Raw genomic sequence first — 23,392 nt, 5'->3', positions numbered from 1 at the left:
TGACGAGGTGCCATTGAAGCTTCCGCATATGCAGACTGGCAAGAGGAAGTATTATAATAGAAGAGGCCATGAATCCCAGGGCGCAAAGAAGCACTCTGGCTGGCATGGCTGTCAGAGGAAGAAGAGACTTAAAGAAGGCTGTCAACAATACCTTTGGAGATGGAAGAGAAGACAACATCGGCGCTATCTGATTCCTGCATCCCATATGCACATGATCCTGAGGGGGATTCAGGACAAACTTTTAAAAGTTGATAGTAAACCCCAGACTTTGATGGTGAACTGCAGATCCTCTAACAGTTGACTGGGAGAAGTTGCCTGAGGAAAAATCTGAATGGCTTGGAGCTTGCAGAAAACATTCACGGGAGCTAGGCATTTTGTGAATACATTTGGGACATTAGATAGGCCAACGGGCAAAAGAGAGAACTGACAATGAGAGGAAGATCCAGAGAAATGTAAAAACTACCTGACGCATGGGTGAATAGTGATGACATAAAGTTAAACTTCTTTCAAATCCAAGGACACCAGAAAAGCCTGGGGTAATAAAAGAGGAAACAGAATTTGAAGAGTAAACATCCTAAAAGAAGGGATCTCAAGAAAGGTGCTAACCTGGTTGAGATTCAAAGTAGGTCTCCAAGTGCCCTCCTTTTGAGGAGCCAGAAACATCCTGGAATAAAAAACATTCTCACTTGGGAAGGGGGGGATAGGTTGAATGGTCCCTTGGTTTACCAGAGTCCCTAGATCCTCCAGCAAATGAGGACATTGCTCTAGAGGAGGATGAGTTATCCCTGAAAAAGGAGGGAGAGAATTCCATACCATGAATTAACCCTGACTGATGATGGAATGAACCCAAGTATCTGAAGTGATGAGACACCAATTTGGAGACAGTGAGAGCTGAAGGGACAAAGGAACCCCCTCTAAAGGAAGGGTAGCAAATTGTCAAAGAGAAGCAGGCTTGTCCGATAAAGGAGGTTTCTTGGCCAGAGAAGTCGGAGAAGCCATAGCAGAGGGGGCCTGTCTCCCAATCTTCCTGCCCTTAGAGGCCTGGCAGGGTTGCCTGTGATCATGAGCAGGCCTAGAAGGATAAATATGTTTAAGATCTTGCAAGGCTTTGCCTTTTTCTTTGAAGAGATTTAAACATGTCAGCAGCAGCAGTCCCAAAACGATGTATATTATACAAAGGAACATCCAACAATTTGGCCTTAATGTCCTCAGGTAGAGACTGGAGACAAAGCCAAGAATAATGTGTCATGACGGACCCAAAAGCCACAGCCTAGAAGAGGTGTCAGCAACATCAAAGCTATACTTTAAGTAGAGTGTCGAGCCACTTGAGAAGCATAATCTAAAAAAGACAAGGCAGTGGATTTGCCATCAGAATCAGGAAGGGCAGAGAGAACCTGACAAGCCTGAGCAGTCAAAGATGGAGCATACCTGGTCATGTGGGTTTTGTAATTAATAAATAGGCCAAAGTAGAAGCTGTGTAAACTCTTATCTGTCCTCTCCATTGCCCTACTATCCTTATCAGAAGGCAAAATTTTGGAAAATTTGTCAGAAGAGACTGACACCACAGCAGGATTAGCAGAAGGACGTTTAAGTAAAAATAGACAATCCTCAGGAACTTTGTCGAACCTTTCTGGTTTCTTAGGAGCAGGAGGCTGAGCATCAGGAGACTTGGAAGCTGCAATGAAAGTAACTAACAAGGCAGCCAACACTGGAGGAACTGATGATCATTTAAGAGGCATCTCATAATATCTTCTCTGAATGTCAGACACTTGAAGAATCCCACTTAAAGAATTCCACATCCTAGCAGTTGTGCCCCCAAAGGACAATTCCTCAAAAGGAAACTCAGGGCTATCAGATTCCTCCTCATCAGAACCATAAGCCAAAGGTGAAGGCCTGTGAAGAATTGGGCAAAAAACCCTCACCAGATACTGAATCTTCATCAGAGGAATCTGGTTCCCTAAGCTGTTTAGAAGGGGTAGAAGTCCATGGAGGAGCAGATACTAAAACCCCTTGAGGAGGCTTTAGGGCCATTAAGGCAGAAAACCAGCCATGAGTAAACTCCTGCCATTCCCTTTGAGGATCCATAGGATGGACCGAAACATGCTTCACTTTGTCTTTTCTTAGAAGTAACATCAGTCCTAACAAATACCATAGGTTCTAACTCTTAGTGAGAGTTCAGAAGAAAACCCGGCATGTCCTCCCTGACCAATATCTACAGAATCCCTCTAGGACCCTGTAAGGTAAGCAACCGCAGTTCTCCCTTGACGTCTTGGGCAGACACCTGCAAAATGTCAGAGGAAGTGCGAAAAAATGGATCCGTGCCAGCCTCTGCCAGGGTTGCAGCAGAGGAATCCATTGTAAACACTGAATGACCTACAGAGAGATTAACTGCTTTTAGGGTGATGTCCGGGGTAGGCTGGGCAGCTAAAGCATCTGGCGGAGACTTCTTGGCCTTCTTTTTACCTAGTGGGAGTATCTTGGGTTTAAAGGATTCTGCCATGGTACCCTTGGCTAACTGTTTAAACTGTTGGTTTTCAAGATAAATGGCCAGGGAAGACTAATGGCTTCTGAGTGTCTTAGGTACAAATGCCTTACAGGTACTACAAGAAGTATGTTCGTGGGAAGTGCCCAAATGAAAAAGACTCCGTTCGTGATGGTCCTTATGGGGAATCTGCCTCCACACTAACATTTTCCCTTCTTTGATGACATGAGCACCTGGTGGTAAAGTAAAATACGTGAAAAAAACAATGGGGCACTTGTCTGGTGTTGCTATAAATAGTTTGTACAGCAACAGTGTGTTCAAACCAACTGGCAAAAATTGCAGTTCTAGGTAGTTGAGTTTGTGCATCCCTTTTACGCCCTATGTTCTGTGTGGGGAGCATAAATGTGATGTACAGAGCGAGGTCTTTTATAGACTTTTTCAAACTGGCTGAGCGTCAGGCTGCCGTGGGTAGGGCAGCCCTTCTATGAAGAATATATATATATATTATCAAAAGTTTCACTTTAGGAAGTAAGGGCACATGCCATATTAACATTAGGAATGAAACAGTTTAAAAGGTAGTTGACTGTGAGGATCAACAGGGGAAAGACATCTGATGCTCAGCTAAGGGGATGGAAGTAGCACAAAAGAAAGCAGATGAATTGCTTCACACAGATTTGTGCTAATGATCTTAGTGCCATTTCTCCAAGCCATAGTAGTTCTGCATGCCACCCTAGATGGGTGGTGTGGTGGTTGTGGTGAGAATCTTTGTTGAGTCAGCTGAGGAAGATGTGCAGACAGTAGAAACATTGTAAATGTGTTCCCATATAGTAATATTCTTAGTTTTATCTTTATCACTAATGTTCATTAATTTATTCTTCCTTTGGGATTAGAAACGGAGAAAAGTATTTTTGTTGAGGTGATGTGAGTATACTTTTTTTGTAACGTTACTGGTTCTTTTTTGTCTGCTGTTCTCCTGCCCTGCCCTTTCATTAAGCCCCCCCCCCCCAAACACACACACAATTCTTCATTGGGCATGTTTCAAGAGGTGCTTCTGAAAGGTAACTGAACCTCTTGATGTTCTGAAATCCAATTAAAAATGTATAATTGAAAACATCAGGCATTACCATAGGCCTCTGCTCAAGTGTGTTGATACCATGATTCCGGTTTCAGGAGCTAGGAGGGTCTAGCAGTAAAAGTAGTACAGTGAAAGATTAAACTCTGCAGAAGGAATATCCTGTGGGTGAGGATGTTTTGTAATGTGTTTTTTTCCTTCATTGTGTTGATATACTTGCATTGCTTTTTCAGGTTCCTTTTCCCGAGCTTCATGGTGAGAGTACAGAGTATGTTGGACGGGCAGAAGATGCCATCATTGCACTTTCTAATTATAGGCTGCACATCAAATTTAAGGAATCTGTAGTCAATGTAAGTCCAGTTGAAAATGATTCATGGGGTCAGCTAACGAAAAGTAGTGCCATTATGCTAGCATTTTTTGTTTTTATCTTTAAAGATGTCAATGACTAAACTTTGTTCTGGAGTTGATCTTCTGATTTTATTTTCAGTTTAGTTCCATGAACATCGTTCATAATTTTCAGAAAAGTTTTATTTCCAGAAAGAATAGACTTGTGTGTTGTTTCTTTGTATGCATATCTTGTTTTTTTGCTATCCTAATTTTATTTTACATGTTTACTTAGGCCAGTTTTACAAATGAAGTGTTTGCTTTCTGGTGTATTGCAAGATTTTCACAATCTTTAACAGGCAGTTTTAATGTGTTATATACAAACATCATTTGATAGGAAGAGAATGCATATACAGTCTAAGTTAAGATAGTTAACAGGTGCTGTCTTAAGAGGAGTACTGTAGTCAGTTATTGTCACATGCCAGTCAGCACATGACTTGGGTAGACATACCCCAATACAAATGAAAACAAATCGTGACATTTTCCATTGTTGATTTCTTGCAGTACACATTTTCTTAAGAATTTTCTTTCAGTACAGCATTATGTAAATTGCTCAAGTTCTGCCTTCCTTAAAGCTCATTCCTCCTGCTGAACATTATTCTGCCTGTATTGATCCCACAAATTCTGTTTGTTTCTGTGTAAATTTCCCATTCCCTTTTTTAAAGATCCCAAATTCATTTCTTTATCTCCTTTACATTTCTGAAAAATTCTGTTACAGTTGCTTCACATTATGATTTCCATTTTCTAGTCTTTGCGTTTTTGGCAGTCAGTAACACTAAACTTGGTAATAATTTACTGTGTATAGACAATTCAGAGCCTATATTCCAGTTCAAAATAATAATTTCCTTGGCTGTAATAAATTTGCTCTCCCAGTGTTTCTGATAAAGTACTCTGTGTGCAGTTTTTAAAATTTGCCAACTCATTATATTCCAAAAAAATTTGATGTCCTGACTGAAATCACTGCTGCAGTATTTCTGACATATGGTGTTGTCACTGCTGATGTCTAGTTGGGGTACCAAGGTTTTACCTTCTCTAGGTTGTATTTTTGACGCATGACCTCAACTCGTATGTGTTGGGGTATATAGATCAATGTAGGGGCATAGATAATCAGACTGTCTCTTTGCCAGCTTGAATGGAGGTCATGCATCCACTAGACTGATCACCATTTTGTTGGTACTTTTACTTTAGTTGCTTATCTAGAAAGGTACCCTTTTCTTTTCTACTTTTGTTGAAACTTGTTAGATGTCAGCTAGGAGGGTAAGTGCAAGTGCAGTAGACAGATTCTATACAAGGACTTGCATACCAAGTGTCTGTCTAAGCCTGGAACAGGATCACAGAAATTGCTCTGCCTGTCGGTCTTTCATTACACAACTCTTTGGTTGAGGCTTTCCTGTATTATAACACCTTTCTAGAAACTAAGTGTCTTAAGTGCTTGAACCAGTCGAAGATGGTTGAGTCCACATCCTCTGACGTCTGTCTTCCACCTAAGAAAAACCTAAAGAGATGTTGAATACATCTGCAGTCCCAACTTTCCAGACTTCATCATACCCTCTGAGGTTCCAGAACCCGTGGTATGCCATGATGCCCTTCTATTTACATGTTGCAGTATGCTGTCCATATGGGTTTTCTCCTCTTGCTACCTGAATGTCCGGCCAGTATGTAAAGGATTTTGGTCACTGTATGGTGCTTGGGATGTCTGATGTGGCCAGTAGAGCATGGGTCCTAAGTGTTGTCTGCGTGCACCAGACCTCAGAACTTCTCAGCCCCCAATCGAACGTCAGGTGTTCTTGCCTTCCTGGCCATCGGATTCTCAAGAACTCAGGTAAATATCCCATTGGGGAACCTTCTTTTCAGTCATTGTTCTCTAATGCTTGTTCATGTCATCCAGAAAGGGCGTTTAAGTGCGGCTGTCAGATAACCACACAAAGACGTCCATGGTCTTTGCTTGTTTTGTTCAGGTAAATCGCATGACTATAAGGCCTGCCCTATCTGCTGGGCTTTTGTTCCCAAAACCCTATGTAGCTGACTCTACTCGCTCAACTTATATTTAAAGAGTCAATGTCTTAAACAGTTAGCGCTAGGTATGGAGGGTTCTTCAGACTTCCTGCTGAACCACCAAAGAAGGCCAAAACCGCAAGGCCTGCTACTGTAACTCCGTTTCCACTGTCTGACGCTCAGCCTGTGGCCAACTGCCTGGTTTGAACGTCTGGACTCTGCCTCCACGGATGTAGAGGGTACCTCTTTGGAAGCTGCAGAATCCTGTGTGGAAGGCACTTCCACGGTGGCTTTGCAGGCGTCAGTCTCTGCCAAAGGGGAACCAGGGCTCTCGGCAGGCCATTCACATCCCTCCGTCCCTTTACAGTCGTCTGACTCGAGGACTTCCTCTGTTTAGAGGCCTGCAAGGCCTTCACTCAAAAAGAAGAGGAAGCATGTATCCCCCATTACAGAAAGTCTACTAGACTGGCAGACTTTTTCTCAAAGCCTATTTAATGCCTGTATGGTCCTGTGGCCTACTGAACCTGGGACTTCCACAGTCTGTCCTCCGATTCTGAGCCCTAGGCCTCAGGTCTCAGAACCTTCTCAGGTGGAAGAGGAAGAGTATTCTGATTCTTCTTCTGAAGAATCTCTCTCCTACACCTCTCAACTCCCTTCCCCCCTTGGATATGATTCCCCAGAGGAAGAATCTGGTGATGCAGATTCCCCAGCAGAAATCTAAACTTTGGGGTAAACTATAGCAAAAATGAGAGAACAATTTAAGTGGGAATCGTCTGAGATGACTGAGGTACAAAAAGGTGTTATGACCTCATCCAGATGGACTCCCCCAGCCCCTTCTGCTATTCCTCTCATTCTTCTAGCTTTTCTGGATGCCTTTTCAGCAGCATCCTTGATCCCAGACTCCCAACCCCCAGCTCCATCCAGACCTGATGGGTTTTATAAAGTCCCAGAGACAGCAAAACTTTTAGTAAAATGCCCAGCAGCAGACCCAGCCACCATTTCTATCTCCAGTGACAAGGCTTCAAAACTGCTGCCTTGTACTACCCTCCTATATGCTGAGAAGGACCGCAAAACCATGGAGCATTTCAAGAAGATGTACACATCTGCAACTCTCGCTTTCAGAGCAGCCAATTACTAGACACACGTCTAAATACGCTTTATCCCTTTTGGAGAAAATTTACAAACTGTCTTGATTCCCCAGACTAAGCAGCCAAAGCTCAGCTGTGCTCCCTTGTTTCCCTGACTTCTCACTTTACCAGACACTCTGTCAAGTGCAGCTATGATGCTGCTGAGGTCCCAGCCAGGTCAGCAGCAGCAGCAGCATCTGCCCTAAGAAGGTATTCTTGTTTATGCCTTCAGCCCCTACCAGATGATTTTAGAGCTAAGCTGGTAGATGTTCCTTTGGACAACTCAGCCCTGTTTGGAGCAAAAGTTGCAGACTTGTTCAAGTCCTTGCAACAAAAAGAGAAAGAGATGCAAGATTTAAAGCATCTATTGGTATCCCCAATACCAAAGTTTCAAAGAAATTATCCTTTAAAAACGCAGTTCATCAGAAAGCACTCACGGCCTGCTCCCTCTTCCAGGCATAGGAAAACCACCAGGAAGCAATCCACTCCTGCTAGGGCCACACCATCTACCTGCCAGAGTACACCATTTCAAGACAGGGCAGGTAGTGTGTTGACTGCCTGCCAACCATAAAACCCCCCACCCCCTCCCTCTGTCCCTTTCTCCTTGCGTCTCTCTCACTGTCTCCAAGGGTGGAGACTTGTCACTTCAGACAAGTGGGTTCTCTCATTAATAGAACACAGGTACTTCATGACCTGGATCATCCCACCAAAAAGAAAGGGAATTCCCCAGCCCCCAAAAGAGCAACTTCCCCTCTTAAAAACCAGTGTTAGACAACCTTATGGCTCAAGGTACCATCCAGCCGTTCTCACAGTCTGCTATGGGAAAAGGCTTTTACACCAGGATTTTTCTAGTTCCAAGAAAAAAACGGACCCAGGAGACTAATTTTAGACCTCTCACATATGAACCTCTTCCTTCATATACCCACTTTCAGGATGCTTATATTGCCAACTCTCTTCCCACTCCTCCTCCCTCAAGGGTTCATGGCCACCTGTGCCATCAAGGATGCCTATCTCCACATCCCCATAAGGCCCAGCTTCACTCTCACTTTCAGTTCTCTGGCTTGCCCTTTAGGCTTTCCACTGCACCCAGAGTCTTCACTAAATGTCTGGCACCAGTGATTGCCTTTTGCAGGACACAGGGGATCCAAATATTCCCATATTTGGGCAACCTGCTCTTTCAGTCAGACAACAGTCCCTCCTGCTACAGTTGCACAAAACCATTGGCCTCCTACAGTCCCTAGGGTTTCAGATCAATTACCCAAAATCTTAACTGGAACCTACACAAGACGTACTCTTCTTGGGGTGCAGGAATTGAACAGACATCATGAAAGCCTACCTTCCTCCTCAAAAGGTGGAAAGCTTCACACATTGTCTGCTTTTGGTTCTTCACACAAAAGAAATTACTTGCAAGGCAGTACCTCAGGCTCCTGGGCATGGCTTCCACTATACCTTTGCTGCCTTTAGCAAGACTTCACATGAGGAAACTACAGTGGTACCTCAAGCAGGAGATACATTGGTGGGTGAATCAGGTGAAGCTCAACCTGGGTTTTCCACTCCAGTCCTTTCAACCAAAACATATGTACACAGATGCCTCAGACCTCAGTTGGGGAGTGACTCTGGGGCACCTAAATGTGCAGGGAGTGTGGCCAGTACCACACAGGAAAGAGCACATCGATGTGAGAGAAATTAGGGCAATGCTACTGGCCCTACGGGTCTTTCAAACCACTTCAACAAGGACCCCTGATGCTTTTTACAGACTGTACCTACCACTGTGCTGTGGTATCTCTACAAACAAAGGAGGACCAAATCTTTCTTACTTTGCATAATAGCTCTCCTGGTATGGAAACTGGCCACCAGTCAGGGAGTTACTCTACAGGTAGTATACATACCTTCCCAACAGAATTCTCAGGCAGATTCCCTCAGTAGGTCCATGACTATGGCCCATAAATGGATGGTACACAGGGATGTCTTCCTGGACCTGGTCCACCAGTTGGGTACACCTCAAATACACCTGTTTGCCTCCACCATCAACAGGCAAATTTCCTCCTCCTGCATCAGACTGCCAGAACCACTGATGATGGAAACAGATGCCTTTTCAATTTCATGGAAGGGGATGTTTCTCTATGTATTCCCCCTTTCCCTCTTGTTCAGTAGGTCCTGCTGAAGATCCAGCAGGACAGACCAAAAATCTTGCTGGAGACTCCCTATTGACCAAGACAGCATTGGTTCCCCTCCTCCTGCAGTTATCCAAGGACAATCACCGCAAGTTACCCCTCAGATTGGACCTTCTCACACAGGACAAGGGAACCCAAATCCAACCACAGTGGCAATCTCTTCACCTCACTCTGTGGGTGATAGGATTCTGATCCCTTTCAGACACTTTTACAGTGAGGACGTGCTCATTGTCCTGCAGGAGGCCAGGAAACCCAATACCAGGAGATCTTGCATATCCAAGTGGAAAAGATTCTCCATATGGTGTCTTAAAAGGCAGTTGGACCCATTGCAAAGCAAGACTTCTCTTAATACTTGCTTACCTGTGTGAATTTTTGTAGACAGGGTTAGCATTCTCATCCATTAAACCCCATTTGTCTGCTGTTTCTCCATGCCTCCCTTTGGACCCCTCCCCCATGCATCCAGATTGCCTGCAAAACTGTTCCTTAAGGGCGTACTTCATCTCAGGCCACCAAGGAAGCCCATTCCCCCATCCATGGGACCTGAACTATGTTATAGAGAAGCTCACTGTTTCCCCTATTTGAGCCAACATCCAAAGCTTCCCTAAAATACTGCACATGGAAGACTTTTCTACTATTGATTGGCCTTGACCTCAGCTAGAAGAGTTTGAGTTGCAAGCCCTCATGGCTATTCCACCCTTTCTCATATTCCAGAGAGATAGGGTAGCCCTTGGACCCAACCCATCCTTCATGCCCAAGGTGGTCAATGACCTTTCTTTAAACCAAGCCATCCACCTACCCACTTTCTTTCCCAACCCACAGGGAGACAGTGAGAGAGTACTACATTCCTTGGATGTACACAGACAGCTCAGATTCTATCTGCACAAAACCAGGCCCATCAGACAGGCTGGCCAACAGTTTTATCTCCTTCCATCCCAGACCTCTAGGAAAAGGCAGTATCTAAGGAAACCATTTCAACCTGTATTTCCAAAGCTAATACCTTTTGCTACAAACACCATGGGAAACCCTTACAATGCAGTGTTAAAGCACATTCCACCAGGGCAGTGGCCTCTTCTGGAGCCTTCTTCAAAGGCTTGGACACTTCCACTATCCTTCAAGCAGCCACTTGGTCTTTTGTGCACACATTCACAAAACATTACAAGATAGACCAGATTTCTCGGTCCATGACTGAATTTGCCAGGGCTGTCCTTCATGGATTCCTGGAGAATTCTACTAGGCCACCTCCTCCTTCCTCACAGTGACCTTTGGCACTCACCTATATGTACAGAATACTGCAACATGTGAATACAAGGACATAGAAAAGTTGTCTAAAGTCTTACCATAACTATAGATGCCCTTCTCTTCCATGTTGCAATATTCCTTCCCTCCCACCTACTCCTGCTATTATCTTGCAGTTTCCATTTTGGATGGCACAGGGCTTGCATTACCTTCTCTGGGACTGGTTCCGACTGGGGTGCTCAGTTGTGAGGTCTGGTGCATGCAGACATCACTTTTATGGCCCACGCTGTGCTGGCCACATCAGACGTCCCACGCATTATACAGTGACTGAAATTTTTTGTACACTGGCCAGACATTAGGGTAGCAAGAGGAGAAAAAACATATGTACAGAATACTGCAATATGGAAGAGAAGGACATCTATGGTTATGGTAAGATTTTGCACAACTTTTATTTCCTGTCAGTTCTCTGCAACTGAGACCTGGTCAGGGGCTGGTATGGCTCCTGAGGACTTGTACACCGCTGATACATCTGATGAGCTGTGATTCATCATCTGCAATATCCTGGGAAGATATTCCCCTTCTAAAAGGCATGACACAACCTACTCATAACAAAATGTCCCTTTTGCCCTCATTATTCAAGAGCTTTTGAATCAGTACCACCGAGCAAAACCAAAAAGAATTCTACTCTAGGATTTTTCTACTGCCAAGGATAAAGGGCAGTAGAGACCCCCACTGTAGACTTGTCCCTGCTAAACACTTACTTGAGGGTATCATAATTCAAAATGCTGTCTCTTCACACACTTCTGCCTTTCATTCTCCCCCAAGCTTTCTTATTGTCACTGGGTCTAAAGGACACCTACTTACATATACCCATTTGTCATCCTTGCAGGAGATTCCTCAGGTTTTCCTCTGCCTCTTTACATTTTCAGTTTACTTTGCCTTTCAGTCTTTCCAGAACTCCAGGAGTGTTCACAGAGTGATTGGCACCAGTTGTAGCTTTCTGCCGGACTCTGGGAATCCAGGTTTTCCCTTTCCTAGTTGACCTATTGATCCAGGCCATCTCTGCAGAAATTCTCCTTAAACACTTAAGCTTCACTCTCCAACTCTTAAGTCTGGGTTTCACTATAAACTACAAAAAAAATCCCACACGGCCTCTACACAGGACCTGGTTTTCCTGAGTTTGCAGATTAGAGACTCAAAAAAAAAATGCATACCCCCCCCACCCCCCCACAGGAGAAAGTTCAGTCTGTCCAGTTTTTTCCAAAGTCTCTCCTCTGCAACGTATTGCTCAGTAAGGGAAATGTTAAGAACTTTGGGGTTCAAGGCAGTAACCATCTGTATGCTCTCCCTAGTCTGACTTCACATGAGAAAAATCCAGTGGTGCTTGAAATTTGTGTGGTCCCAGCACTGAACCCCTTGGCCACCCTGATTCTCCTCCTCCCTTGCCTCAAGAAGGAGCTGCTTTGATAAAAGGGAAAGGTCATCCTCGACCCAGGACTGCCATTCAAACCACCACCTTCTCTTCAACAGGTTTACACAGACGCAGCATTGCTGACATGGACAGAATCAGAATGAGTGAAGGGCAAATGGCAGTCTCGGTTCCTGAAGGAACATATCAGTCTGAAGGAAATGAGGATGCTGCTTCTAGCCCTTCAGACCTTCACCCACCTTTGGAAACCCAGGCCACACCTATTGTACACTGATAACACCACACTCATGTGAAACATAAATGAGGAGTCACCAGGTCTTACCAACTGTTCATGTTAGCACAATATGAAATATGGCCAACCCGATGGATATCATGCTCATGGCCACATACATTCCTCTGCAAGACAGTGTATGCTAGCAGGCCCCCTTAATCCATTCCCTATGAATGGCTGTTGACATGGTTCTGCATATGATGGAATATTTCAAATGGGATTGCTCCCAAATATCTGATGTCCAAAAAGGTGTTATGGGTTGTTTCAGATTGACTCTCTTAAACCTTCAGCTGCCCTTCCTGTGTTGGCTGCTCTACTGGATACCTTCTTTGTTACTTCCCTAACACTGGATTCTTAACCTCCAGCTCCTAAGAAACCTGAGAGCTCTGTAAGGTGCCGGATGCCTGCAAGTTCTTAAACAAGTGCCCTTTGTCTGATCTTGTAATGATTTCTGTATCTACTGATAAGCCTTCTAGGCTGTTGCCTTATTCCAAGCTCCTTCCTTCAAATAAGGACAGTAGAGCCATGGAGAGGATTGGTAAGAAGGTATACATTTCGGCTAATATAGCCTTTAGGGCCATCGATGACTAGACTCTAATCACTAGGTGCATCCTGTCACTTCTTTCCCAGATTGGGAAGATTGTTTCTGATATACCTGACTCTCAGGTTAAGGCCTCACCTCTCTCCTTGCTCATTTCCACTTCTAAGGTAGCCTATCACTCTGTCAAATGCAACTGTGGTGCAGCTGATACACCTTCTAGAGACGCTTCCTCTGGTTCTGTAATGAGGTGCTGTTCCTGGCTTCACCTTCAGGTCTTGCCAGATGATATCAAAGCAAAACGTCTTGATGCTCCCTTGGATAACCAGAATTTGTTGAGCCTTTCAAGACCCTATAGGATCAAGGTAAGGTCATGAAAGAGTTGAAGCACATTTTTTGTCTCCCCTGTTCCAAAGTTTCAGAGGAACTATCCTAGTAAGACTTCTTTTTTTTGTGTAGACTGCCTAGGCAGTCTTCCAAAGGGAAAAAGGCTCCTAGGCTAATTTTTTCTGATGAGCATACTCAAACACCCATGCCCCAGAAAGCAGACTTACTGTTTGCCATCCTTTCCTCTCAGCCAGGTTCCCTTGCTCCTCAGGCTTTGTCTCTCCCTCTGTTTGGCAGGTGATTACCACAGACATCTGGGTTCTCCCCATTGTCTGGCAGGGTTACTTTATGAGCTGGCAGGCCCCTACCCTCCTCCTCTAGTGTCCATCCACCTGCAGAACAAGCTTCCTATTTTTCCATAGGTATTGCAGGGTCTGCTGGACCAGGGTACCATTCAGCTGGCTGCACAGACTGAGAGGGGCTTGGGTTTTTATTCCAGGATGTTGCTGGTCCCCAGGAAGGGAGGGGTCTTGGAAACCTGTGCTGAATCTATCTTTCTGAACACCTTTCCTCATAGTGTCATCCTTCTGAATACTCTCTCGTCAGACTCTCTTTTCCCTGTTGCTTCCCCAGGTGTTTTCTGGTTTCCTTGAATCTGAAGGGCACCTACCTTCATATTTCTGTCCACTCTCTATTCAGGAAGTATTTACATTTCTCTGTTTCTTCCTCTCATTTTTCAGTTCTCTGCTTTGCTTTTTGGGCTCTCAACAGCCCAAGGGTGCCCACCAAATGTTTAGCCCCTGTAGTTGCCTTTTGTGGGCTTCAGGACATCTAAATATTTCCTTCTCTAGATGACCTCTTACTTCAGGTCCCATCCCAGTCCATCCTGGTGCATAATCTTCATTTTACACAACCTGGAGTTCACTGTCAACCTTTGGAAGTTAATGTTGACTCCATCTTAGGATTACGTATTCCTAGTCTGCATGTTCCAGACTGTTCCAGTGCTGGCATCTCTTCTGTCTCCATGGTTTTGTCTCTCGGAAATTATTTTTTGTCCTTGCTTCTCCTGTCCACTTCCAGCCAGGGAGTTTCTCAGGACTGTGGGGTTCATGGCCTATACCATTCCTGTGCTTCCCTGGATAAGGCTTCATTTGAGCAGGTTTCAGTGATGCCCAAAATCAGTGTGACTTCAACACCTCCACCCACTAGATTATTTAGTTCCTCTTCTTCCTTGTGTCAAACTGGAATTTCACTGGTGGATTCAGCAACTCTCTCTCAATCCAGGTGTTCCTTTCCACCCTCTTCAACCATCTCAGGAACTCAGTAGAGCTGGGTTGGGGAGCTGCTTCAGGCACCCTTAAGGAGCAGGGCCTTTGGTCCCCTCTGCAGAGGGCAGATCACATCAGCCTCAAGGAAATGCAGGCTCTCATTTTGGCTCTTCAATAAACAAGGGAGTGTGAGGTCTTAACTTTTTTGCAGGTTAGCCCCTCAGGCACAGGAAATAGCCATCAGTCTTCAGGTCACCCTACAGGCAGTTTGTATACTGTCAGAGCGCAGTATTGTGGCAGATTTTTTCAGCAGGTCCAGGACACAGCCTTACAAATGGATACTTCTCAGAGATTTGTTTATGGACATAGCTTATTGCTGGGGGTGTATTCCTCAATTAGTTCTCTTTGCCTCCCACTGAACAGGCAACTCTCTCAGATGTTCATCGTGTATACAGCTGCAGTCATAACAGATGGGTTCTCCTGCCGTCAGGCGGGTCTTCGGTCGGCCGAATTCCAAAGTCTAGGTCCAGCGTCGGTTGTCGTCGCTTCTTCCCTGACGTCAGTGCGACAGGGGTATAAAAGAACCAGCCGACACCATTTTCTTCAGTCTTTCTTGCCGCGTGGTGCCCGAAGCAGAAGCAGTTCGCAAGTGCCGGTCGTCCACCTCCTGAAATTACGAAAATTTTGCAACCTAAGTCTTCTTGAAAGCTAAGTACCCCGTTGGGGAAACTTTTCTTGCCTCAGACCGATGTCAGACAAAGTTAATAATTGTATTTCATCTGGGAAGCAAGTACCGCATAAGGATTTTCATTCCCTCTGTATTCCTTGCTTAGGCCCAGACCACGACGTCTCGGCCTGTCGTTTTTGTGCTACATTCAACAAACGCACCATTAAGCGTCGGGCGGAGTTCGCCCAGCATTATTTTGGCAAAAAATTTAACTATATTATGTCGTCGGATACTCCGACTCCAGTTTTGTCTAAAAAACGCAAAGATAAGGACCGACACACGAGGTCCGCGGCTTCTACCGACACCACACCAAAGCCGACTACAGGTGGTCCGGTTCTCAGCGAGGCGCCTACGCAGCCTCTGACTACCAACGACACTTCATTGGCGGTGTCTTCTGTGCCCGAGGTCGCAGGCTCCTCGGCCCACACCCCGACTACAGATACCGAAGCCACTCTTGGTGGTGAATCTCAAAATGTAGACAGGTCTGCCTCCTCTCAAGGTGTCTTCAGACCTTCCTCTTCTTTTTCCATCAAGGCTTTCACTAAGTCTAAAGCAGCCATGCATTCTAAGAGACAAGCTACACAGGGCCCTTCTCCAGGCCCCATGCCTAAAAAACAGATGCTTAAAATGGCTGAGGATTTAATTACTCTTATCAGGGGTTCTCAACCCTGGCCGGACAAAAGGCCCAGTGTGGAGGAAGAATCCCCCTCCTCTGACCAGTCCTCCATTATATCAGAGCACTCTGATGAACAGGAACATTCTTACTCCCCTTTTGAAGATTCTGATGCAGAGGAGTCCATTCCCTCTGTCTTCCCACAGAGGATTACTCATTTGGGGAAACCTTGCATACCTTAAGGGAACACTTCCACTGGGAAGGCCAAGAGTACTCAGATTCCAAGAAAAGGCTTAGGGATTTTCTCTTGCTACCTCAGCACAGGCCTCTGGCTATACCTCCTGTCTTAGACATACTAGATTATGTGTACTCGGAGGCCTGCCTTAACCCGGATTCTTTACCTCCAGCTCCAGTCAAGCCTGACAGGTACTACCGGGTTCCTGACTCACACCAATTTTTATACAAAAGCCATGCGGCTGACCCAGAAACTATCTCACAGGGCCCCAAGGCCTCCACTGCTAAAAATCCATTACCTTCCGAGAGAGATTCCAGATCCTTAGAAAGGTGGGGGAAAAAGGTATATACCTCGGCCACCTTAACCATGAGGGCATTAAACTGCCAGTTCCATATGCTAAAGTACCAACAGTTTCTGTTATCACAATTGAGAAGTAAAATGTCACAACCTGAACAACCAGACTTGAAGGAGTTGCAGGATTTGATGCATAGTGCAGAACAAGTGGGTAAACATACCTTGCAATGTGGTTTTGATGCTCTAGAAGCCTCATGTAGAGCTGCTGTTACAGGATCAGTGATACGTAGACATGCCTGGCTCAAGGAACAAACCTTACCAGATCATGTCAAAGCTAAATTACTAGATGCCCCTCTTCAAAAGGATGTATTATTTGGTGTTAAAGCTGAGGAGGTATTAAAGAAAATGGAGGAAAAGGCTAAATCAATGCAAACGGTGAAAGATTTTCTACAGGTACAACCTCCACGTTTCAGTAGAAATTGGCCTTCCAAAAATTGGTCCTTTCCAGCCACGGACAGACCCCAAAGAGGTAGATACAGGCGCTCGAGGGGCAGAGGGCAATCTCAAGGATCGTTTAGAGGCAGACAATGGCAAGCTCCTACACAAAGAGGTGGTGAGGATAGTTCGCAGCCATTCAGAAAGCAAGCCCAATGACTTTCCCCTTTGCATGCCAAGCAAGGCTCAAATGGCAGCACCCTTAGGCGGAAAAATGGCATTATTTTCAAAAAATTGGCATATTGTCACAAAAGACAAATGGATCCTGGACATTATAAACAGAGGCTACAGATTCCATTTTCACACCCTTCCAAAAATGAGAGGCATGCCAAACCTGCCACACAATCAAAGGGCAGAGGCACAAAGACAAATTTCAGATCTCATGGGCATGAAAGCTATTCAAGAGGTACCTACTCACGAACAAGGTCAAGGTTTTTATTCCAGACTATTCCTGGTACCAAGGAAGGGAAAAGATTGGAGACCTATTTTGGACCTGTCCATCCTAAACACATTTTTGCTCGTACCAAAATTCAAGATGCTCACTTTACAGCAGCTTCTTCCCATGCTGGGCAAGGAGTCCTGGCTGGTAACATTGGACCTCAAGGAGGCATACCTGCATGTCCCAGTCAGACAAAATTGCAGAAGATACTCATATTTCTTGCAGGTTCAACCCATTATCAATTCTCTGCATTGCCCTTTGGCTTATCTAGTGTGCCCAGAGTATTCACGAAATGCCTAGCATCAGTAATTGCCTACTGCAGACTTCAAGGGATACAAATATACCCCTATTTGGACGACTGCCTGATCCAAGCGGACAGCAAGCACATACTTCTGAAACATCTGGCTTATGTAATAATGTGTTGAATTCTCTGGGATACACAGTCAACAAAAAGAAATCAAGGCTAATACCCTCTCAGAAAATAATTTTCCTGGGTGCCAACTAGGACACAAACACCCAGATGGCCTACCTCACGCCAGAGAAGCAGGGGCAACTAACTCAATACTTCAGAATACTAGCAAATTTCACCAGGCTGACTGCAAGGAAAATCCTGCAGGCTCTGGGATTCATGGCATCTTGCATCCTACTAATCCCATGTGCAAAGCTGCATATGAGGAAACTTCAATGGTACCTGAAAAACCTATGGTCTCAACACAGCCACAGTTTGGAAACAATAATACCACTAATTCCATGTGTTCAAAAGGAATTTCTGTGGTGGGCTCAAGCATGCCAAACAAACACAGGTCTCTCATTCTGCAAGCCTCAAGCAAATCAAGTCATCACAACAGACGCCTCGGACTACGCCTAGGGGGCGCACATGACAGATCGGTACATTCAGGGCAAATGGTCCCAAAAAGAAAAGCACCTTCACATCAATCAAAAGGAAATGTTAGCAGTAATAAATGCTATTATAGCTTTCAAAGACCTTCTGCATCCAGGTCAACTATTGATAAGGACAGACAACACCACAGTAATGTGGTACATAAACAAACAGGGAGGAACCCATTCATACCCCCTATGCAGGCTGGCCATGTCACTTTGGAACATGGCTCTGGGCTTACAGATCGAACTTCAAGCACAGTACCTGCCAGGCAAGGAAAACACGCTGGCAGACAACCTAAGCAGAAATATGACAGATCCACACGAATGGAAGTTGCATCCTCAAGTTTTTACAGAGATAATTCAAGCATGGGGAAGGCCAGACATAGATCTCTCTGCCTCCCACAAAAATCACCAATTGACAAAATTCTGCTCAAGGACTTTTCATCCAAAGGCCTGGAGAGTGGACGCTCTCTCTTTCAGTTGGACAACAATGACAGTTTATGCCTTCCCACCTCTTCCTCTGCTGCCCAAAGTTCTATTAAAAACCAGAGCAGACAGACCAAAGATGATTCTCATTGCTCCAGACTGGCCAAGACAACACTGGTACCCTCTCCTGAGGAGCCTGACGCATTCCCCACCATGGACCCTACCTCTGATGTCTCTTCTTCTGACTCAGCACAGCTTCAAAACTCTTCACAGTCAGCTGAAAACACTCAATCTGGCCGCATGGAAGATTCCTTAACATCACAACAGACCCTACTCTCCAAGGAGGTGCAGGATGTCATTTTGGAGGCCAGAAGGCCGTCTACTAGAAAAGCTTACTCTGCAAAATGGAAACGGTTTTGTGCCTGGAATGAGAAAAAGGGCCAGAATCCTGGAAAACTGAATTTACCTCAAATATTACAGTATCGAGCTGAGCTGCTAAGCAGTGGACTTTCATTCTCCTCCATCAAAATCCATGCCTCAGCCATTTCTGCAGAATACAACACTGATCCACCTTTATTCTCTCACCCCCTCTTAAGACAGTTCCTCAGAGGGGCTAAGAATATAAAACCCCCCAGGAAACAACCAATACCTGCTTGGGACCTCAATTTCATTCTAGAAAAGCTGACCTTGCCTCCTTTTGAGCCAGCTGCCTCAACAGATTTGCAATATTTGTCCTGGAAAACAGCTTTCCTTCTGGCTATTACCTCAGCTCGTAGGGTATCGGAACTTCAAGCCCTCATGGCTGTGCAGCCTTTTATCATCTTCCATCAGGACAGAGTTTCCTTACGAACCAACCTGTCCTTTATGCCAAAAGTGGTATCCAGGGTAGCTTTGAATCAGGCTATACACTTTACCTACCTTTTATCCTAATCCTCAAAACAAAGGGGAGAGATTACTACATTCCTTGGACATCCACAGACAACTGCGTTATTATTTGGACAGAACAAAGCCTTTCAGAAAATCAGAACAGCTCTTTGTGTCCTATGCTATAGGAGCTCAAGGGAAGCCAATTTCCAAACAGACAATCTCAAAATGGATATCCCACTGCATACGCTTTTGTTACTCTTTTCATGGCAAAACTGTGCCTGCAGGCATCAGATCTCACTCCACAAGGGCCACAGCTACCTCTGCAGCTTTCCTCAGAGGAGTTCCTACCAAAGATATTTTGGAAGCAGCCACTTGGAGTTCTGTGCATACCTTGATCAAGCACTACCACCTACCATTATACTCCAAATCTAGAGCAGGCTTTGCCACTGCAGTCTTGCAGGGCATCCTGGCTCCTCCTAGTTCCACCTAGTGCCTACCACCCCTTTCTTAGCTTTGGGATTCTACCCATCTGTTATGACTGCAGCTGTATGCACGATGAACATAGTACAGTTTTGTACCTACCATAAATGTAGATGTTCGAGTGCTAATACAGCTGCAGTCCAGGTTTCCCTCCCTCTTTCCCCTCTTGGGACAGGCCTATTGGCTAACACCTCCTCATACAACCTGATTAGGGTATTCATTTATGGTGTATTTGCTTGCAACTACTGTATTTTGATTATATGGCATTGCTTTATTACACAAATTTATGTATTGCCTTCCTTCTGGGGGCACCTGACATCTGGGGCAAGAAAAACTGAAGAAAATGGCGTCAGCTGGTTCTTTTATACCCCTGTCGCACTGACATCAGGGAAGACGCGACGACGACCGACGCCGGACCTAGACTTTGGAATTCGGCCGACCGAGGACCCGCCTGACGGCAGGAGAACCCATCTGTTATGACTGCAGCTGTATTAGCACTCGAACATCTACATTTATGGTAGGTACAAAACTGTACTTTCTGTTCCATAGTCCAAAGTCCTTTGGCGTGGAAAGTGGATGCCATCTCTTTCTCTTGGAAAGGAATGTTCTTGTATGCCTTTGCAGTCCTTTCTGTTTTTCAAAAGATCCTTCACAAAATCGAGAAGGACTCTCCAAAAATCTTGTTGGTGACTCCCTCTTGATCCATACAGCAGTGAATTCCCCTCGTATTCCATCTGGCCAGAGGAGTAATCACAATTTACCACACTGCATGGATCTTCTCACAAAGGACAAAAGAAATCCGCTTCACCCTGATCTGTGTATTCTTCAACTGACGCTTTGGGTGATAGGGTTTTGATTCGTTTCAGACACAAGTTTTCAGAGGACTTGGTTCAGGTCCTGCAAGAGGTCAGGAAACCGTATACCAGAAAGTATTGTATGCCCAAATGGAAGAGATTTTCTATTTGGTGTCTTAAACATCACCAGGACCCCTTTTCAGTGGGGTCCCCCTTGGTTATTTCCTGCCTGTGTAAACTATTGCATTTGGCGTATCCTTCAGTGAAAGCTCACTTGTCAGCCATTTCTGCCTGTCTGCCACTTAGTCCTACTTTAGCCTCTTGGTTTGAGGTCAACCAGTTTCTGAACAGCATTGTTAATATTAGACCCTCAAGAAAGCCCATTCCTCCTTCTTGGGATCTTAATTTGTCCTTGAAAAATGGATTTGGGCTTCTTTTTAGCCTGCTGCTGCTGCTTTGCAACATTGCACCTGGAAGACTGTTTTATTGGTTGCTTTAACCTCTCCGAGAAGGGTATCTGAGCTCCAGAATTTGATGGCAGTCCCTCCTTTTTTTTCCCATAAAGACAGGGTCTCTCTCTCTCTTTCTCTCTCCATATAAATCCTTCTTTTATGCCAAAGATGCTTAATGAACTGTTCCTTAGTTAGTATAGCCAACTTAATTATTTTTTCCTTTTTTCGTAGTCGGCTAGTGAGAAGGTTCTTCATACCTTGGATTTGCACAGACAGCTCAGTTATTATTTTGGACAAAACAAAAGCCTTTCCTAAATCTGATCAGCTTTTTGTTTCTTTTCATACAAGGACATTGGGTTTGGCAGTTTCTAAGCAAACTATCCCCTGCTGTATTTCCAAGGCCATTTTTTTGTTATTCTTTCAATGGCAATCGATTGTCTGCTTCCATGAGGGCTCATTCTACTAGAGCAGTGGCTTCCTGGGGACATCCTTCTAGGGACTGGACATCAACTCTGTCCTTGAAGCTGCTACTTGGTCTTCAGTTCCACACACTCACTAGACATTGCAAATGGGATTTCATTTCCAGGGCCAGGATAGGTTTTGCCAATCCTATCCTGTATGGGTTTGTGGAAGGCTCTTCCTTGCCTTCCTCCTCCTCTCTGCCTTCACACTGTAAATTTTGTACTGTCCCAGAGGTGATGAATACTGCAACAGTAATATGGAAAGACATACTACAGTTGTAAAGTCTTACCATAACAGTAGATGTTCTTTTCACTGTTGCAGTATTCACTTCCTCCCTCCTACCCTCTCTTCTCTTCTTTGTACATGAGTAGTATTTTCATTCTGGCCGAGAGCTTCCTTTCCTCTTCTCCCTTTCTTCGTTTTTCTGGACGCAAATGTCTTTCTTTCCACTGGGGGTTCTGGTTCTCCTGGGGCACTTCATTTCTGAGTTGGGGGTATTTGTACATCACCTTTATACCCTGCATTATGCAAGGAACATGCATCTGATGTACAACGTTCCCTAGGTAATAAAGGGTTTGGTGTACTGGCTGGTCATTGGGCTGTCCTTGGCAGGAGACCCCACAGGTATTGAATACTGCAACAGTAAAAAGAGAACATCTACTGTTATGCTAAGATTTTACACAACTGTACTGTCTAACTTATCTTGAAGCAATGCATGGGTAGTGAATATCTTTATCCCTTAGGAAGGAATTCTGTAGTGTGCCTTCCTCCCTGTCCCCCTCCAAGGGTACTGCAAAATATCAGCATAGCAAGGCCAGGGTCTTTCAGGTAGACTTCTCTGCTCAGTGAATGAGACAGCTATAGTTCTGCAAGCTAGTAGAAATGACAAAGGAGAGGAGTCTGCTCCTAATCTAGTGTATTTTAATCCCGTCTAAAAAAAACCATGTCAACCTGGTTGCCTAGATACCTTCAGCCAGATACCTTTTGAGGATCAGTTTTCAGATGAAGTGCTGTGTGTCTTTCCAGTAGCCAGAAAACCTGGCATAATAGTCTTGTTTGTCTAAACAGAAAGAACATTATTTGTGCGATTCCGTAAGGCTAGTCCCCTTAGTGACAAAGGAACCTGCGATTCTTTAATATTTGGCAGAGTTTTTTTCTCCATGAGGTCTTTCATATGGTTTTTATTAAAGTACGCCTTTCAGCCATTGCTGCTTCTCTGCTCTTGGGTCTCCCGTGTCCTCCTACTGTTTATAAAAGCAGTTCCTTAAAGAAGTGTTGCAGTTAAACCGTGCTAGAAATTAAGTACTTCCCCAAGGGACCTTAATTTTAAAGCCGCAGCCTTTATGGACTGAGCTTCTTCCTGACACTCCGTCTTGAAAATCTAAAATTATATGAGCTGTGACTCTTGTATATAAAGATCTATGTACCATATCCCATAAAGACAGGATGAGTCTTAGCACTAACTCTTATTTCATTACATATGTTGTGGTTGAGTTGGCAGTCAACCATTCTTTGTAGCTTTCTGTCTTTTATCCAGTCGGCAGAATAAAGTGAGGAAACGTTGCATTTGCTCAATGCGTACAGGGAGCTGAGTTACTATATTCAAGTCTGGGATCAGGCATACAAGTCATGTATTTGTCCTCCATACCTGGTGAAGAACAGCTGTCTAGTTGTATTTTTTTTTTCCAAGTCATTGATGATAAATAATCCCTTACATATTTGTTAAGAGCACATTATGCTAGGGCAGCAACCTTCTTCACAAATCTGTTGACCCAAGGCATTTATGAGGCTGCCATCTGGACTTTGTTTCCCAACCTCTCAAGATGGGTACTCATTCTGAGAGTAGGGCAGGATTTGCTGCAGTAGTTTTTCAGGGTATGCTGGAATAGCATTCTCTTACTGCTTTGATGCTCTTCCAGGGGG

General features: G+C 44.7%; 1 protein-coding gene across 7 annotated transcripts in view; it reads left to right on the top strand.

Annotated features, from left to right (window-relative positions):
• MTMR3 (myotubularin related protein 3) overlaps window positions 1-23,392 on the top strand; it is a 2,239,538-nt gene that overhangs the window by 297,567 nt on the left and 1,918,579 nt on the right. For all 7 annotated transcript variants that reach the window (XM_044068370.1, XM_044068372.1, XM_044068373.1 and 4 more), the window contains one exon: window positions 3,788-3,904. In XM_044068370.1, coding sequence (XP_043924305.1) covers window positions 3,788-3,904 — 117 coding nt within the window. The remainder of the gene's footprint in view (window positions 1-3,787; window positions 3,905-23,392) is intronic.

The sequence above is a fragment of the Protopterus annectens genome, chromosome 4.part0 (genome assembly GCF_019279795.1).
Source record: "Protopterus annectens isolate FY-2018-M chromosome 4.part0, PAN1.0, whole genome shotgun sequence".
NCBI classification, from domain to species: domain Eukaryota; kingdom Metazoa; phylum Chordata; order Ceratodontiformes; family Protopteridae; genus Protopterus; species Protopterus annectens.
Note: the sequence above shows the minus strand (reverse complement) of the source record. Positions and strands in the feature narration are given on the sequence as shown.